The sequence below is a fragment of the Bemisia tabaci genome, chromosome 4 (assembly GCF_918797505.1).
Source record: "Bemisia tabaci chromosome 4, PGI_BMITA_v3".
Lineage (NCBI taxonomy): Eukaryota > Metazoa > Arthropoda > Insecta > Hemiptera > Aleyrodidae > Bemisia > Bemisia tabaci.
Window position 1 is genome coordinate 44,526,494 of NC_092796.1, and position 19,747 is coordinate 44,546,240.

Consider the following 19,747-nt stretch of genomic DNA (forward strand, 5'->3'; position numbering starts at 1 on the left):
GTCATACAGTGTAAAAACTGCCTCTCATTAGGACATTCTAAATCTTACTGTTTTCGTCAACCCAGGTGTGCTATCTGTTCTGAATTTCATCAAACAGGGGAATGTAAAACCCCTGATGTACCTACGTGTATCTTCCCCGTTTGCGCCCTTTGCAAAGGTAACCACTTGGCAACCTATCAAGGGTGCAAAGTCAAAAAGGAAGTGAGTAAAAAGAGATTTCCAGTCAAGAGCGAGCCTAATCAAGGAAATCTTAATTCTAACATTAGATCATCAGATAAGAGCTACAGTTCTGCCCTGAAAGGACCGAGCTCTTCCGAAAACAAAACTCCTCAGCCAGCTGTATCACTCACGACAACTGATAACAGCGTTGATTATGTCACAGTAATCAACGAGCTTAAACACCTAGTAACTAAACAAGCAGAGCAGATTGACAAACTGATGTCTGTTATCCTCAAGCTCTTACCTCAACAAGAGGTACAGATCCCACAATCAGTCCAACCTTCCCTACAATCTGATTCACTATCTGTGAACTGATTTATAATAGAATTAATTCTTTCTTCACAGGCACAGGCGTGAGTACGCCCAGCCTCGCCTCTCCATACTTAAAATGGAGAGCTGGGCGCTCACGTACTGAAGTCTTCAACCTTTCCCTTGTTATCTAGTTGTAAATTTTTAATATTTACTTATTTTTATATTTATTTTTATTTTCTTAATATTCTTGTTATTTTGCTCTTTCAGCAGTCTGGGTTTTGTTTTATCCCACCTCCTTCATCTAAACCAGGTTTTTTCCCATTGGATTTTTTCCCTAGTTATTTTCATGTGCAATTTATTAAATTGTACAGCCTAAAATTCCTCCCTATCTAAAACTTTCTGTAGAAAATCTTAATCTACAAATTCAAATTGATACCTTTTAAACAGAGGTAGTTGTTGTAATAATTCTTAAGTGTATTCTGAAAAGTCATGTTCTTTCTTTGTACTGATTTCTTTCTTGACAATAAATTCGATATATATTAATAGGAAAACAGGTGAGATTTGGATGCGCCTTAATACTATCAATTGCTGCTGAAGTGCCAGGAATCCCCGGGCCCAGTTTAGTAACTATGAGTGGTAGCGTACGCCTTAATACAAACAATGTTTCTGAGGTAATAGAGAGAAAAAAAACAGTCAATCAAATGCAAAAATCAGGAGGGTAAGAGAAATACTATTGCTTACAGCTTGAACATGTTCGAGATTACTCATGCTACTTTTAAATTTGTGTTCACAAACAGAGACCGCTCCATTTTCCAGATTTCAAAACAGTTTCATCAACAGTTACTTCTATGAATTGTGGCAACCCAGATTAAATAAATGCAGAATCATGGAAAACTATAAAAGTTTTCACATCCACAGACAAGGTTTAAAAACAAATTATGGAATAAATTATTTACATGTTACACTTATAAGCGACCTTCTTTTTTTTTAAAAAAAAAAAAAAAAAAAAAAAAAAAAAAAAAAAAAAAAAAACCACCTTTTTAATGCCTAATTAGGCGGAAAATAGAGAAAAACTACAATTGGGACTGAGAAATCTGAGACTTTCTTTCACAATTTATTGAGAACCAATCTTTCTATTTTTGGTAACCAAACCCCCCCCCCCCTCCATCAAACACACCGAAGTTGGGATGTTAAATGTAAAAGATCATTGTAGCATAAAATTGATAATCTTGCCCTTACACTGCTTCTATTCTAAATTTCAGTGTCTCAACAATGCGAATGTTTTAACACATGTTATGGATGGATAAAAGTGAATTTGAAAAAGAAAAAAAAATAGGCACATTAGAAAATTACCGGCATGATACAAGTCTTTTTGCTGTGCGTTCATCTTCCGCCATTGTGTGTGAAATGTTGTTAAACTTTTTGAGGTGGGCATAAAAAGGTTACTGAAATCCAAAGAGGCAGAGGGACCGGAACTTGATTCAGATGTAGGGCTCATAAAACATTCCTCTGCATTGGTCTTTGAAGTATGGGATTGCCTCGATTTTTCGTGATCCGAATGGGCAAAGAAACTGGAACTTGATTCAGATGTAGGGCTCATAAAACATTCTTCTGCATTGGTCTTTGAAGTATGGGATTGCCTCGATTTTTCGTGATCAGAATGGGCAAAGAAACTGGAACTTAATTCAGGTGTAGGGTTTGTAAAAGATTCTTCTGCAATGGTCTTTGAAGTATGGGATTGCCTCGATTTTTTGTGATCCGAATTTGATGAAACTTGAGCCGAGGGTTCCTTTGCTATATTTTGGTGTGACTTGCAGGTTTTGACAAGCCTGATATTTGAAGGGGGTTTTGTATTCTTGGCAGAACCTTCACCGTCTGCTGTGGAAAAAAAAAAAAATTAATATTATAAGCTCAATGGAGAAGTAGCATTTCAGTTATTAGATATAAAGTATTACCTAACTGTACAAGGTCCAAAATAAGAAATAAAAGAAGGTTCAGAATAATGCTTACCCTCAATGCTTTGTACTGCGCATATTTCATTAACAATAAATAGGTCCAGTAGGTATTGTTAATAAATGTGCAGTGCAAAGTCATTAAGAGGAAGCGTTATTCTTAACCTCCTTGTATTTCAATTATATTTTAATGCTTGCCCACACATGTTTAACAATATGGGAAAAACCTCAAACAGAAGTCTTAATTGAAAGCTGAAGTCATATTGCTAATGTAATAAAAGAGAACTCACAGGCGGAATCAGGCCACATGGCATGGAAGGAACCTTTTAACCTCTTACTGACTCGGATGAAAAAGTAATGAAGGTTGGGTTTGTTGAGTTGACTCAGAGTAAGCAGAAGTATCCAACTGAATGGCATACAAGGCACTGTCAAATGCAAAAATTCCTAAATGCATCATCAGTCGGCTGTACTGCTTCCAGCAACAAAAGCAGTATTACTTCATACATATTCCTCTTCATAAAGATGCAGAATTTCTCCGTCCTGGGATGCTCTCACTCACTACCTTCGAAGGAGGATATTTGTGTAGAATCAATTGATGATCTGTGCGCTGAACTTCAGCACTAGAATATCAGAACAAATAAGACACTTGTTTCCTGAGAACTATACTCACCAAATAGGCTCCTTGATGCATTGCAATGAGATTTCCTGATTGGGGTCACTCGTTTTGTGGGCGGTGTTGGATACTTAGGTGTAAGTGTTTGGTTTGATCCAACTGAAACAAGGGTTGAAATGTATTCATTTTTACAAAAAAAAAAAAAAAAAAAAAAAAAAAAAAAACACAAGACAAAATTGCTGAAACACATTGTGATCAAGTTAGATTAGGTTTTAAACCCTGCCCTTAGAATACAAAAAAACAAAAAAGTGGAAGAGGGGGGGGGGGGGGATTTGCTGCCTTTGAAATTAAAGTGATTCAGATTTTGTGTGCATAATTATGACTTACAATGAAATCAGTCGATCAGGAAACTTTGGAGTTCCTTCAAATGAGGGTTGCAGAAAGTTCTTTGCCTTCACCTTTTTTTGAGGCAGCCTTCGCATTTTCTGAGATTGTCTTTACATTACTGTCCGCATAAGATTTGCATGATTCACTATTTCCTTCGCATAAAAGAGCCCGCTTGAATATTTCCTTCGCAAACAAGATCATGCTAAACTGTTTTCTTTGCATAAGAGAGCGCATTACACTGTTTCCTAAGCAAAAAGTGATGCGCTTTGCTGGTATATGCTGGCTTTCTGCCTTCACATTTTTTCCCCTTTTTCCAGGTGTCTTTCACATTCTTTTACCCCTTTTCAGGTGCCTTCACATTTGCTTGGCGATTGGCCAATCGAGCACTTTCTGCACCCCTGCTTCAAATTTACAATTACACAAGGCTTTAAGAACTCTTTGTCAAGAAAACATACATAAAAATCAATTATACACTAACAACCCTTAGTTATTGCTACAAACAACTTGATAAGTTCTGAGGGCAGTAAAATAGGAGTTGTGTATTTCAGTTAAATGTTCAAACTTACCTGGTGAATCATCTTCAGGTAACGGAGAGATTTGAGCTTGTCGGAAAGATCTCCTCCGTATTGGAGTAGTATTTTCTTCAGATTCTACATCTGCATCATTAATCTCTTCAAGAGATACACAACTCTTTGGAGACGAAGAAGTAGACTGCATGGCTGATGGTGAGAATGGGTTTTTAGGCATTCGGGGTCTCTTTTTCGGTACATCACTAATCTCACTGAGGTTACTTTCCTTTTCATCCAAGACATTCTTTTCAACAATCTTCGCTTTTGAGTAGCCTTCTGTAAAAAAAAAAAAAAAAAAAATTCTGAAGCTTGAGACAGAGTAGCAGCTGGACTCAAATACCAAAACTCCCTGCCTACAACCAACTGCAACTGATTATATACAGCCAACTGTAGGCAGTTTTCTCTCCCAAATTCCCTGGCAAATTTCCATGGCTTTTCCTTGACTTTCTAGGATTGTAAAAATTCTCTAACTTTTCCGGGTTTTCTCTGACATTTGCCACCCAGCTTAGAGAATGCAATAACTGGACACAGAGAAGCTTGTCAAATCATGGGATCAGTTTTTTTCAAATTTAAAAGGCTGCTCGTTTTTTTGTCCGATGTCATGTACTTTAAATGGAGCATTATTTTCACCACGGATGGTTTTAAAAGTTTTTTAAGAAAAAATTGTTCCAAGTATTGAAAATAGATCCAATGAAAAAACAATCTTGTACAGTTTCCACTTTTTTCTGAAAACTGCAGCTATTTTTTCAATAAATTTCTTTCAAATGCTTCACTTTATTGATTGGCTTACTTCCAATGTTTGCTTCTTGACTTCCCTCCCTTTTAACAACTCTTTGAAGAGAATGAAAAAATTACAAAAATAGAACCATTAATATTGCGCTCACTTACCAATGTTTTCTTTACACTTTGCTTTGTATTCAAATTCTTGCCATTCGCATGCGACATCCACAGGACTGGTGCACTCTTCAATTAGTTTCTTCGGATTTTTAATTTTTGGCCAGAGACAGATTTTGCCTTCTTTTTTCACCCAAGATTGCGGTACGACATTGACTGTCTCCTCTTCGGTTCCTTTTTCAGGAGGGAACAGTAAAACTGCATACAACCGAGTAAGCTCTTTCATGATTCCTATAATTAGCAACGGAATTTCAAAATGCTGCCTGATAATTATAATGGTAATTAAGTACATCTAATACATAAAAAATTTAAAATCAGAAAAAAGTAAAACATTAATGAATTATGAATCATACGTTTAACACATCAAAATATGCCACTTATTAAAAACGAAGAGTGAAGGTACAAAAATAGTTGCTCCAGTAAATCAATATAGATATACATTTTCTTTTTTTTCTTCTTCTTTCTTTCTTCTTCTTCTTTTTTTTTTTTTTTTTTTTTTTTTTTTTTTTTTTTTTTTTACTTTGCTTTTGTTTAATAAGGTATTTTATTTTTTTTCATTTAGTAGACATAATTTTTTTTTTTTTTTTTTTTTTTTTTTTTTTTTTCTTTTTCTCCATTAGACATCTAAGTAGTGATATTAAATTTCACAATGGAGCAAAGGGTACATGACTAAATCGGTCATGTATGGTACAGCCATCATCTTATATACTATGTCTGATACAGGCCAGACTTTCAAAGAGGAAACTCTTGATTTTGAAACCCTATAAATATTAATTAGGGAACTTGGACACGGCACATCAAAGAAATCTCGGGGTTGAAGAAATTGGCGCGCAACAATAACCATACCATTCAATTTGTCACAAAAACAAATATTTTCAACTGAGACCACTTCCTTTCCTTTAAGAAAACAAAATGACTCCGACTCTACTTTAGGACGGATTTGAAAATTTCGGAAACGAACAGTTTTGTATTCAGGACTTGAGCAATATGACAGCAGTGGCCCACTTTGATGGAGACCTTCAAACTGAGGAGAACAAGAAACCTCGGATGCTTGTTTAATACCAAGAACTGAGTCCTCTATATGGCGGTTAACGAGTTGTTGTAGCGCTTGGTCTCCCTTCCTTACTTTGTTCTTTAAATGGCCCAGGAAACTGTCGTATGGGAAGCTGCTGAAACTCTCAAGAGGCCCTAATGTTCTCACATCTTGAACTAAATGATTCAGATAAAGCCCATGAAAATTGTGAGTAAGAAATTTTTCGTCATACAATCGGCAAAATTGCTGAAGGAATTTTAACAAAAGTTTTTCAGCATAATTCAAAAAATCTTCCTGCTTACACAAGATAGGATCCGCTAAAATTCGTATCGCCACATGGAAACATAAGAAATTGATGTATCGCAGATTATCTAATTCTCTCTTCAGACAGACAGGACCAATATATAAGGAAAAAAGCCTGTACTCAGTGGCTTTGAAAAACGGAAGATGGATAAGAGATCTAGGTTTACGCTGGAAATCAGAGGGAATATACTTGCGGCATTCTTCAAGGTGGGCTGAAACAGAAGTACACTGCCTTGCTGATAACTTATATGGTACCTCTCCTGCTGTCCAAAGACTTAGAAGGCATTTACACACTCCGCGATACAGCAAATGCATGGGGTCAAACGGTATTTGCTCAACGATATCAAAACCAGGAAGTTTCGCCAAATTTGGTACTTCGTTGTGGTGTTTGGTGTCAATCGCATTCTCATAATCAGAGTGAGTTCTTCTCACAGCTGTCTCACACTGGCAAAGAGGAAAGAACGTACGGCCATTCCAACTCCCGAAGACATTGCATTTAGGGCAAGAACTGTAGCCATTAAAGTAGACAATTTCAAGAATTAAGCACTTAGCTGGTGCATCAGCAACAATACATCTAAGAAAAACAGCTTTGTGCTCATTATTTATAATAATACCATTTTCAAGTAACAATTTCAGCTCCTCAACGAGTTTAGCAGTAAAAATATTTCCACTTGTTGGCTTCGACCGCTCACCGAACCAACAAGAAACAAGAAACACAAAATTTTTAAGACAAGGAACCGATACAATGCGGGCCATCCATGGCCACACTGAACTTGGTGAACTATGCCAGAGCCCCAGGCCATCTGTTGAAAGCTCATAAATAATCTTATCATCCTGTATTTTAACATTAGCTTTGGTAAGGATGCGACTGGTTTGATCCTCGATTCCTAAATGTACTAGAGTGCCCCCTGCACAATCATATACTGTTTGAAAGCCGTCTACATTTACAAAAGTAGTATGACGGGTAACAGTCCTACTATCTTTGGGTAGCATCATGAAATCCTCAAGAGGTCTATGTTCGGCAAGAATATGGAGCAGATCTGTCATTGCGGTTCTAGTAATATTATGTCTAGATCTCCAAACTGCAAGATTTTGCTCCAACTTTTTGAGTGAGCTATGTTCCCCACCAGTTACTTCATCGAAGCAGTTGGCGTCTTCATCCTCTTCATCAGAGAGGGGTTCTTCTAAACACATCAACTCTTCAAATGACATGTTCAGGTAAGGTGCAGATTGATCTAGCATTGCGCCTAAAGTATGTGCAGAAAAGTCTAGGCTCTCTTCCCACTGAAAGTTGGGCGGCTCCTCGATACTCACTCTATCAGTCTCATCATAAAATGGAACATCACTTAATTGGTCGTCTGGCAGACTGTCATTAGCTTCTGCTACTTCCCCTACTTGATTGGCCTGCACGTCCAGGAACTGCGTACTAGTTCCAACCAACTCTTCCAACAGACCACCTTCCTCAATTTGCCCTGACAAAAGCAATTCGTTGAAATTCAAAGACTCTTCATGTTCTCTCCTACGCCTACGCAAAGAACGATTACACAATGCATTTAACTCCTTGCGGGGACGGCCGACTCTCTTCCTTGAAACAGACACAGATAAGGTGACATCATCATCATCCGAAGTGCTACTTGAAATGGGCTGTTGGTCAGTCATAATGTTTCAAACTTCATCAACAAAAATTTGATAAAAGACTCACCACTCAATTGGCGTTACACGTGCAACTAATCTTTCTGGATGGGGATGGAATGGAAGGAATAAGTTAATCACGCAATAAACAAACCCGAAAACCCGAAACAAAACCCGAGCGTTTGATTTTGGACACTACACTCTTTCCAAAGCAGCAATTTCCAGCAACGTGGTATGATGATGAACCTCAAATTTAGTTTTCCTATTTTCCTTTTTGAGTTGAGGCTTGTGCCAACCTAACCCTGAAAACGAAGTAGTCGAGTTGTATCAAAATTTCTAACAAGTTCTTACAATTAGGTTAGGCAACATATAAGTTCACTTACTTTCGATTTGAAATCTTCAGACGATGATAATTTTCTACCTCGGAATAAGAATATCACAGAACAATCACAAATTTTTAAATTTATTAACGAAACAAAATTTGGCTTGACCGTTGGGCGTCACTGGCAGGTGATCTCACAGGTGATTGGCTTTCCTCTCTCGTGACCGTTGCAATGGTGCCGGGTTGTCGCGTGTGAGATGTCTTGGCGCGCGGCGTTGCCCGATGAATTCAGAGCATGCGCGCGCTTTTTAAATGTTTCTTGAAAACTTACCGAGAAAAGCGCGACGCAGCGCCTATACACAGCTTTTGCATGAGAAAACTTGTGCACCAACTAGTTTATCCAATACTTTCAGCAACATCAAGTAACATCTCGAAGCTCTAATTGTTAACGATATATATTGTCGCGGAAAATCTAGAGTACCTGTATAGGGAGAGTACCGACAGATCTGAAACTCCGAAAGACCATCAGGCCTTCACCGATGCCTCCGCGAATAAAGTTAGGGCCCAAAAGGGCAGCCAACCTATGAATTTCAATTATCCAGAGCGATTTACTGATACTATTGTTACGAACCGTCCTTTATTAAGCACGTGTTTGACTCAGTTTTTGCATAAATTTACTCAATTTCGCGGAAGAACGCTCATTTCTGTACATTCTTGGCCATCTTTGTTAGAATTGGAATCTGCAGACTGGCAGTGAAATTTTGTGCGTTAGAAGTTGGTTAGAAGGGTGGCTGCACTTTTGGGCCCTAAGCCCTCCATGAACCGATCTGTCGGTACTCTCCCTATACAGGTACTCCAGGAAAATCAAATTCCAACCAAATTCTATTTAATCAATTGGTGAATCAATCATCGATTAATCATTCATAGAAAAGAAAATAATCGGTCTATTCATTTATCCTGCATGGGTGTTGCTGAAATATTTTTTACATGAATGCATTCTGAGGAGGATATGACCCGATACCCCTCCTCATTGGACCTTTCTGCAGGCCCGCTCATAGAATAATGTACAGACAGAGCGCTCTATAGTGGAGGGAGGGGTGCAAAGAGAGCATTATCTCACTTGGTTGTAAATGATAAGGTAAATGTAATGGTAAATGATAAGGATCTGTCATAACAGCGTTATGTGGGGTGGAAGGGGGGGGGTCGAAAAATCCGAAATTTAGCGTTACGTATTTTACGATAACGGCCCTCAATTTCTATACGATTAGGTTGCTCTATTTTTGGCATCCATCCATAAATTTGTTTTTCTTTTCTTTTATACTTTTTTACTGATGATGATATAATAATTTATAGTTTATTCATATTATGTCTTACATCTATTAATAGCTCCCCCCCTTTTTTTGTTGGGGGGGGGGGAGAGGGGCTTATAAGAGAGGGGTATGTATATATTCATCTCATTTTTTTGCCAAAAAGAGAGATTGGATGACATGCTATTGAAAATTGAAGATGTGAAACTTTGAGTTACCGTGCACTTGATTATTTAATATTCCTCTAACCGTCTTCCCTTGAATATTTTTGCGACATTGAATGAGGGTACATTTCCCTCACATTGATCGGAGAAAATCATCTGTTGAGAAACAACAGAGGGGAGAACACCTGAAATTTCAGTGTAAAAGTGTCCCCTCCGATGTGCAGCACATGACGCGCTCTTTGCCAAACTATGACATTTTTTATCAAACGTTGCAGCAATGTAAATGGAAACGATTTGACAACATAGCAATAAAACGCTTTTAAAACGTTTGCCTAACACATCGAAACAACATTGTTTAACAACGTTTTAACTAACGTTTTTTAAAAGCGTTTTTACACCGTTATTATAAACGTTGCAAAAACGTTTTTAAAAGATGTCGACTTGAAACTTCTTCACAACGTTTTGACAACAATTTTAAAAACGTTGCCACTAAACGTTTTCAGAAACATTGTAAAAAAACGTTGCGGCAACGAACCCGCAACCATCCTTGCCGGGCGGGTTCTCTTGCCGATATCTTGGGCGTATCTTGATTTCCACATGAGCCTTGTGTTTCATATAGCTCGAAGATTTCCGAGTCGCTCGCAGGTCAGAGTGGCGACGATTTATTCCCCAAAAACATTCGTTCATTTTTGCGTATTGTAGTCAAAAAAACTTGTTACATGACGTTGCTGTCGAAGTTGAATTGTTAATGATGTTGTATACGGTACATAATGTACATGAAATTACTGAAATTTTAAACTACATCGAAGGAGCTTAAACTTTAAATCGAAACCTCTCAACTGCACAATCTGTGAACATTTTCGTGACATGCAATTGGTTTCCCTCTAATTTACATGGGTTATTTTTTCAAAGTTCAGTAATGGAGATTTTACCAATTGCATGCAAAATCAGGTCATTGATCACAAGCGTTTCAGAAAACGCTCATCTATACTGACCTTTGTAAATTATGACCCAAATAGAAAAAAAATGAATGCACCCAGTCAAGGATTAATCCGTTACGACTGAAAGATGAAAAGACAGTATAATTGCAAAAAAAATGTAACATTTTGCAAGGCCTTTGCCTGAAAAAAGCGGTTGAGAAGCACAAAACCTCCGAGCTAAATAAATTGATCGAATCTTTGGGTGGATCCCTGCAAGAATATCAGGTTTCAAATCACGTTCATAATATATGTATTTTCATTTTTTCCATCCCACTCGACACTTTCGTAACATTCCTGTGACGTGTCATTACGTCATAACTTAAACAAATCTATTTTCCCAGGAACGGCAAGCATTGCTTTTCATGCTCCATCGACACTTGACAGAGGATCCTCCACAGTCGATAGCCTATTTCCGTAGCCTCTACAAGAAGCAGATCCTCGTTGCTGCTGATTATTCCTCCGGATCGGGCACTCACTCGGGAGTAATCAGTGCGATGGCGAGTCGCTAAGAGCGCATGCGCGCGCAAAAAATTGAATGAGTAATGAAGCACGTAACAGATCTAAGGACGCCTAAGCAGGTCGTATTTTTCACCGAGTTGATCGGGCCGCTAATTAGAGGGCCGGACCGGCTCGCAAGTGGCATTACTGCCAATTTCCGCACTTTCACACGGCGTCGGACGTGAGATCGGAGCCTTCTCGGCAACGCCGCGGCAATTTAAACAAACACGGCGACGAATTTCTCGCCTCGCAAGGGACGGGATTGCGGAATAGCTCCGAAGGGCCATTTAACTGCGCGCCGGAAAGGGGCGGCGGCGGCGGCGGCGGCGCGGAGGGGTGCGGGGGAAATTACAGCGAGCTAAGTTGAAAATGTTGAAAGCCCTCGTCTGGCTATAACTTAATCTTGCGGGGCGGGGCTCGGCGGGCCAATCGCGTTCGAGGGCGGGACTTGCTCCCCTCCCGGCTCGTTGAAAAGTCGTTGGCGGGCGCACACGAGAAACGACGCGATCCCGAACCGAGCTTCGAGGCAGGCACATGATTTTCTCTCGTTTTCGAGTCATTCTTTCAGCAGCTGCCGTGGAGAGAGAAAAGAAGGTGGTCGGGTTTTGAGAAAGCTCTCTGATAAAACTTGTGATGCCCTGCGAAAATTATCGACAAAAAGAATTTTGATTATTTTTGCACTGGAAAAAAAACACATTGGATCTAGAGTCCAGACTCTTAAAAACTTCGACTAGAAAAAGTACTCTTGATTCAATTAGATTTAAGCTTAAATCAAGAACCAAGTCTCTTAATTTGAGCGGATTTCGTTTTGATTCAAGCAAAAATCCGATTGAATCAAGAGTATTTTTCTTGTTAATATTTTCAAGAGTCTGGACTCTAGATCCAATGTTTTTTTTTTTTTTTTTTTTTTTTTTTTTTTTTTTTTTTTCCCAGTGTAACAAAAATTTCACTTTGTTAAATTTGAACGAAGTAACTCATTCTATTAGTAAAACGAAATCGGCAACCATGGATAAACTGATTTTGAGTGCTTTCGTTCGTAAGTGCTGCAAAGAATGCAGTTTTCCTATGACTGCATTGGATATTGAGTTTTTCAGTTGATGGTGAATGAAACCTTGCTCTACCATGTTTCCAATAGCAATGTGTAATTAATTTTTTAATTATTTCAAAAATTACTATTCTAAACCCAAATTGGCGGGCAAGGTGCTCCTGTTCATTACTAAGGAATTCAAATCGTTGAGTTCAAAAACCAAACAGATGAAATGCGTCCGACATTTTTGCGATCCAAGATTTGCACACTTCACGACACCAATCCTCACATAGATCACTACGGCTGCCTGAAAAACCTTGTGTGGCTTACCTAGAAAATTGAAGGCGAAAAAGCACAGTGCTTGATCTCGCACGTTCCTTTCTCGTCAATAATGCTGCTTTCTTCAAATGTCATATAAAAAAAAACTTAAGAATTTCAAAAACGAATCTATCAGAATTAGAAGCCGCGATTAATCGCTAAGTTCAGAAAATCCGGGATAAAGTTTTCCAACCCTATTACTCTGGCTTCAGAAAGGAGTTGTTTTACATAATTACAACAATTCAACAAATTATTTCAAATTATGACTTTAAAATTTTGATCTCAGGTTCATAAGAATTTTAGAAAGCGTTTAGAATCAAAAACTAAAACTTGATATTTTTTCCCAAACTAAATTTCTCGCTGTGCTAGAAAAGTTGACTTCCGACTTTAAGGAACATTTGCTTTACTCATAAGGATCGAAATTTTCCGGGAAAGGCACTCATTGAGATGGGCACGGAAATCATTGCAAAAGTTCCCGGTAACTTTTCGCATTTAAGAACCTGCAAGCAGAGAAAATCAGTGGCCCGGCGTGCTTTGCGATACATCGGCCGAGGAACCATTTACAATTATGGAAATGGATCGGTAAGTGTTTGCAATGAACACCTTAATAATCGATTCTTTACAACAGCATCAAATGGGGAAATATCGATCATTCACCCCACGACTCTGGAGAAAATATACTTTAAAATTTCCGCACTTACAATCTGAGCAATATAATATGGTGGGAAAAGTGAAGTTCGGAGGTCAACGCTATTTTCCGCCTATCGCAGTGTCCCGCGCTCCGACTAGTTCTCCTTCAAAACTCAAGCAGGCAATTTGAGCGGCCTAGGAGCAGTAATAGTTGCTCATTGCAGTTTGGTCAAATTCATTCAGTTTCTGGGTGTGTGTTTCAGTTCTAATGTATTTGTAAGCAATGTATTAAGCACTATAGCCACCAAATGATGGCTGATAAATGTCAAGGCGCCCACTCTCCTGGGCGAGTTGTTGCAAATTAGGCTAGGATTGCTAAAATAATTGCTTACTTTTTTATTTGTTTGTTACCACTAGGCGAATTTGAGTGTTCCCGGAAGTAAGTTTTCAACTCCAGGGAAGATCGGGAGGATAGTTCGGACCTCTAAAATATATTCGTTGTTTCCCAAATGAAGGAACGTAACTTGACTCCAAGGTAAGAAAATCCCAAGATTTTCTTTGTTAAAAATGTAATTTGCGAGTAGAACACTGAAAAAAACATTTCTTGAGATATTATTTTGACTTGTAGTGGCGTTTCCTGTCGATTTTTTTTCCCAAGTTAAAAAGCGTTGTTTTGTTATCTTTAAGGTAGAGTTTAAACAAAATAAAGCAAAACAACGTTTCTTTAACTAAAAATAACTAACCTTCAGTCAAAACTGCACGGACTTGCCTAAAAAAAAACCCAAATTTTGTCGACGAGAAACGACGCTCTAAGTCAAAATTTCCTCCTAAGAAAAATTTTCTTCAGTGAATTTTGGCAACGTTGAAATATAGTTACGCTCTTTCGTGATTGAATCGACGTATTGGCTCTGCCTGCAAGTTTCCTATTAAATCCTTATTAATTTCATAAGATTTTGAGACTACCACCTATTCTGCCGTGCTAAGGAAGAACGCCTTATGAACATTCGAGAGTTGCCAAATTTCCTTCGATAAAATGTTTATTTTTGCGGTAGGTTATGAATATTTTTCCTTGAAATTTTCCGGAACTTCCGGCAAAATTGCGAATAAAATTGTCTGAAAAATGGAAAGAAAATATTCATAAGTTTACCAGGAAATTCTTGTTTTATCAAAGGAAATTTCGCAACGCCTGAAAGTTCATACGGCGTTTTTCCTTAGCACGGCAGCATTGTGCGTCGGAACCGAAGTGGAGACCTGGACTTTCTCGTGCCTCCTGCGCTCTTACGGCCGGGGCGGCGGAGGAACGGAGAGAGAAAGAGGCATTAAAGTAAATCAAGGCGGACGACTGGAATTGCAGCGCGAGATGCTTCCTTGCCCGAGCGCATCCAACACCGAACAAGGACGCACGACGCATTCCGCCGCGGTGGTTGCAGGGTTGCTCCCGGTGGTCCCGGTCTTGGCGTTGCCCTCCTCATCTCGATCCCGTTATCAAGGGGCGCAGACCACCCGGGCCACCGAGGAAGGAAAAAGGCACTTAAGCTCCTAAAAAAGCACACACTTTCCGTCAAAGAGATCTCATTCATACTCCTCACCGCGGGCTCGGCGCTTGGGTTCCACGTAACAGTGTAAGTTCAACGTAGAGCGCGTGAAGGAAGGGGATGTACACCAGTGGCGTAGACAAGGGGGGGGGGGTCCAGGGGGTCTGGACCCCCCTTATCCTCGTTAATTTTACCTTTTTTTTACTCTTAGAGGGCAGACATAAAATATTATTAGGGACGTACACAAAATAATGTCAATGGACCCCCCTCCCCCTAAAGAATTTCTAGCTACGTCACACACTGATGATGTACACAGTGATGTACACACTGGAAGAAAAAAAAACACATTGGATCTAGAGTCCAGACTCTTGAAAACATTGACAAGAGAAAATACTCTCGATTCGATCAGATTTTTGCTTAAATCAAAAGGAAATCCGCTCAAATTAAGAGGCTTGGTTCTTGATTTAAGCAAAAATCCGATTGAATCAAGAGTATTTTTTCTTGTCGATGTTTTTAAGAGTCTGGATTCTAGATCCAATGTGTTTTTTTCCAGTGATGTGCACTGATAAAAATAAGTGTGTTCTTGTGGTCTTTTTTTTTTTTTTTTGGTTAATATAGGAGGTGAAATACAAACCGTACAGATTTTGTGTTGGTTTTGGTATAGTTTGCGGCGAATGTAGCGCAGAAAACAATGGAAAGACGGGAAAAATGCATTACTCCGACCGTGACGTTGGTACTCACCACTACTTCCTCAGTCAGGAAAACCTGCTGGCATTTTTTCTTCCAAACTTCAACCGGAGGCTATTGAAATTTCTCTCTACGTAGCTGGTCTCGGACAGAGATATCAATAAACTTTAAAGAACCGCTCTGTTATCTTTCTTTTTAGGTATAAGTCATATTTAAAATTCAACTCTCAGATTTATCGGACGATGACTGATGGCCAAAGATCGAGCCAATTGCGCTCTTTCATGTGTGAAGGATTTTCTATTTAAGTAATTTTTCTGGCGTAAAATTTCGCGAGAAATATGATGGTGCCACTGGTTTTCTCTGAAGTCAACTCCAGAAGCTCAAAAAAAGCTCTTAAGTTGAGGCCAAAATGGAGGGGATATCCCACGCTATCCTGAGAGTCCACCTCTACATCAAGACAAACTCTCCATGCAAAGATAGGGAGCAAATACATTAGCAAGGTTGCTGTGTTTTCAATTTTGGAGTCCCCATATTAAGTGATAACCCTGTTAGTGTATTTGGTCCCTATCTTTGCGCATAGAGTTTGACTTGATGTAGAGGGGGACTCTCAGGATAGCGTGGGATATCCCCTCCATTTTGGCCTGAACTTGAGAGCTTTTTTTGATTGTGGGAGTTGACTTCAGAGAAAACCAATCGTGTTTCTCGCAAACTTTTACAAAATAATCAATTGTGCAGTCATCGGGGGACCGGGACGGTCAAGCCGGTATGGTACCGGTTTGACTTGATATAGAGGTGGACTTTTAGGGTAGTATGGGATATCTCCTTCATTACGGCGTCAACTTCGAGGGCTTTTTTTGAGTTTTACAGTTTCTCTCAGAAAAGTCTAGTAGGGCACCATCGTGTTTCTCACAAAACTTTGCATAGGAAGTAGGTACCACTTGAATCGCAAATTCCTGACACATTCAAAAATTAGCCTGGTAAATAGCTCAATCCGACATAATTTGGCGTATTTTATGGTCAATAAGTTGCTCATCAATCACTTTTCGAGGAAAAATAGTGTTGACCTCCGAGCTAAACTTTTACCTCGCCTGATTACGCCTCTTCGATTGAGATAGTGGGGTTTCTTAAATACTAATGCTGTCTCTGTACAAAATCACGAGTAAAAGAAAATAAAAAGAAAATAAAATAAAAAATTTGGGAGGTAAAGGCCCCTCTTATCCTTCTCATAGGTCTAATCAGCCATCCTAAGTAAGGCTGAAGCGACAAAGCTTTCAAAGGAACTTATCGCGACCTATTTATGCGCGTATAAATCTAGCGGCCCGATTAATGGAACTATGTCGATGCGATAAGACTAGTTATAGCCCAATATATTGCATGATTGTGCTGCTTCAAACTTTCAATAGTTGGCCCGCCGAGAGAGCGATTTTGAGCCACACATCTCTCCGCAGAAAACATGCCGTTCCAATCAGGCCCGCCACATCCCATCTCGGGCCCTGGTACCAGTTTTATGGTCCGGGCCCCAAGCACGGAAGGGGGGGGGGGGGGTCCGAGGGGCATCCCCCGAGAAATTTTAGGGAAAACACGGGGCCCCTCCATGGCCCGGGCCCCGGTACCAGGGACCCAGTATCCTCCCCCTTGTGGCGGGCCTGGTTCCAATCGATTTTAGTTAGGTACGTCATTAAGATTAAGAGGAAATAAAAAATGCACTTCAAGTTTGAGTTTATATCGCGGAGCCCGTATCTGCGATGTAGGTATCCATAAACCCGCATTTGTTCACAGAACTGTCGGCAAGTGAAGAAAACTCATTTTTAATGAGCGTTTTAATTCTAATTTCAGCAATACCCAGCGAGGCAATTGAGTCCATTTTTTTTTCTCCCGAAGCGAAGCACCTCACTTCCTCGTATCGCGAGCAGATGAAAGAGCCCGACCTGGTTGAGAAAGTCGAATAATCGCTCGAAAAATTAAATCCACCGCGCCACGTAGTCACTCATACGTTAATTTGAGTTGCATGTATTTTTGGGGGGGGGGGGGGCAGGGGCAGAGAGGCGACTAACCGGCCCGCCACGCCGCCGAGTGCCGATTTGTCCATGCAAACGAGTGAATTTTTACGACCCCGAGTTGCCCGCAATGACGGTAATGGCTTATATTACCTGCATGTGGTAGGTGGTAAAAATATATTAGCTACGGTAATGGGAAGAGTTCCGCTTCAGCTCGAACCCTACAAAGTAACCAAGGGGGAGACAATGCCTCAAAACACCTAGGATGCCGATTTTTCCCTGCGTCTTTCAAATTCTCCCCGCCTTTTTGATGGGAAAGACGCACATATTATAATTATTTTTTTAACAGGTATTTTGAAGAATAATTTTGTAGATATATCCCTTGACCAACGGGCCCATTATTGAGACGTATGTGGCGTTGGGTGCAGAAAGGGCAATTGGATTGCATTTTGCAAAAAGGAATCGCACGAGCATTGCAATATTGCTAAGACTATGCAACTTCTTTGGTCTTGGAAAAAAACCTGATTATCCATTGACAGTTTCTATTTTACTTGCTGAAAACTGTGAATGTAAGACAAAAATTAGTATGTAAATTTCGTATTTTTTCATGATTTCAGTTATTTTTCTGCAAAGGATGAATTTGCACAATCCTAGCACCATTGCAATGCTTCTGGTTCCTTTTTGCAAAATGCAATCCAATTCTTGGTTACGGTATCTCGGAATCTTTACTGCTAATTTATATAACAGAGAGTAAAATATTGGGTGGCTTTTCTGAAATGTTTGGTTTTAAGCAGTTCCATACACAAAGAGAAAAACATTACCCAAAAGTTTGGTTTAGATAGGGAGAGGAACCCAACGGATTAGTTGTAACCCTTTACCATAGTCATTAGATATATTCAGGTAATTGGAGAATTTTTCAAAAAACACCCAGAATTATTCCTGGCAAGCAGGGAGAAGTAAAAATCCCCCCATCTCTAAAATGTACCCCGAAAATGAAAATTGAATTTGCTTGGAACCTCTAACACAACGTTAGGGCAGCGCCGCGTGAATAATTTCAAATGAATAAGTGAAATGAATTGAAGTCGAATTTTAATGCGTAGTATTTTAAATACGTTTTAAATATGTATGAATAATTGAGTATTCATTTTGCCAGAAAATTTTTGAAAGACTTCTTCTTAGAATTTTATTTCTTTTGGCAACGGCGGAGAAGATTTCTTGAGACAGACGAGGGAATGGAAAAGTACACTAGAATGAGAGGGGGATGCACAGGAGACAAGGGGAGAGAAGAGGAGTGGGAGATATTAACTTGATTCACGGGTGTGCTTGTGGCGTGATAAGGGGTCATCAAAATGAAAACAGAATTTTTTCGATGTGTGTTTTTCTAACTGCGAAAGGAGCCTCGATGGACGCTCGCAAGTTGGACTCTCCCATAGTAATTACCGCTCGCATATTTACCGTGGTACCTAGACCGTACAGTCTGTGTGTACTCCTCTTGAACACTCCGCCTACCTCCTCTTTTCGTCATGTCTTCCTCTTGTTGAAGAGCCCCTAGTCTCGGCCCCCGTCTTCACGTCCATGTTCGTCAGCCTCTAAATGGAGAGTTTCAAACTTGGATCTTTGATTTTCATCTAAGATAACGCTGATACCGAAAAAAACTTCTCACAGAAATCAATGATGATCAGTGCGAGCCAAATCGTGGATTGACGGAATAAGGCAGGAAATGAGCAGTGGCGTGGCGTGCTATGCGATATATCGATTGATATGCCCTTTAAACCTATGGAAAAGAATCGATGTACGTGTTGTCGATGTTCGTTGCGAACACCTTGATAATCGATTTTTACTACAGCTTTAAATGGGGAAATATCGATATAATCAATCATTCACGCCACGCCACTGATGAGGAGCTGTGATCTGCCGGAGGAGCTCTGGCAGGATCGCTATCAGTGGCGGTTGGGTGTCACAGAGCGTGCGGAAGCGCTATGATAGTGACTCAGTAGTGGTAGTATCAATGATGATCAGAAGAACGGGTCCGATTTAAAATAGTATAATTTACGGAGAATATACTTAAAAATGGGTTTCATCAGGCTGAAATACAAAAAAATCTAGCCTGATATCTTCAGTCCATCTCTATACCCTATTCTTGACTAGAGCAAAATCGAAGGATGACCTGGAAATGTTTCCCCGTACATGCGCTTTTCCCGACGAAATCTTACATGCTTTCTAGAGTTCACCAAAAAGTAAACATGATCTCTTTATAAAAATGTGGTTTCGCACTCATCCATGAAAGAGCACCCTGAGGAAGAAAATAAATAAGCCTTACATTTCTGCGTGTTTATCATTCCAAAAGCATTATAAGCCTAGCTACAACAAATTGCAATAATGTAGAATGCACATACACGAAGAAGGAGCTGACGCTCGTTAAATTATT

At 39.6% G+C, this 19,747-nt stretch overlaps 1 protein-coding gene across 1 annotated transcript; it reads right to left on the reverse strand.

The window, feature by feature from the left end:
* Positions 1-958: 958 nt before the first annotated feature.
* On the reverse strand, positions 959-5,351 carry LOC109039501 (uncharacterized). The gene is made up of 4 exons (XM_072299927.1): positions 3,990-5,351; positions 3,094-3,195; positions 1,825-2,349; positions 959-1,137 (listed from the first exon to the last, which is right to left on the reverse strand). The coding sequence occupies exons 1-4, from the start codon at positions 4,168-4,170 to the stop codon at positions 959-961; spliced, it is 987 nt and encodes a 328-aa protein (XP_072156028.1). The 5' UTR covers positions 4,171-5,351.
* Positions 5,352-19,747: the final 14,396 nt, after the last annotated feature.

Excerpts from the sequence above, each read along its gene's own strand:
- LOC109039501 (XM_072299927.1), bottom strand. The coding sequence starts at position 4,170 with ATGCCTAAAAACCCATTCTCACCATCAGCCATGCAGTCTACTTCTTCG. Across the intron at positions 3,196-3,989 it reads ACCTGAAGATGATTCACCAG|TTGGATCAAACCAAACACTT; the intron begins GTAAGTTTGAAC and ends CCCTTGTTTCAG. Across the intron at positions 2,350-3,093 it reads TGCATCAAGGAGCCTATTTG|CAGACGGTGAAGGTTCTGCC; the intron begins GTGAGTATAGTT and ends TTTTTTCCACAG.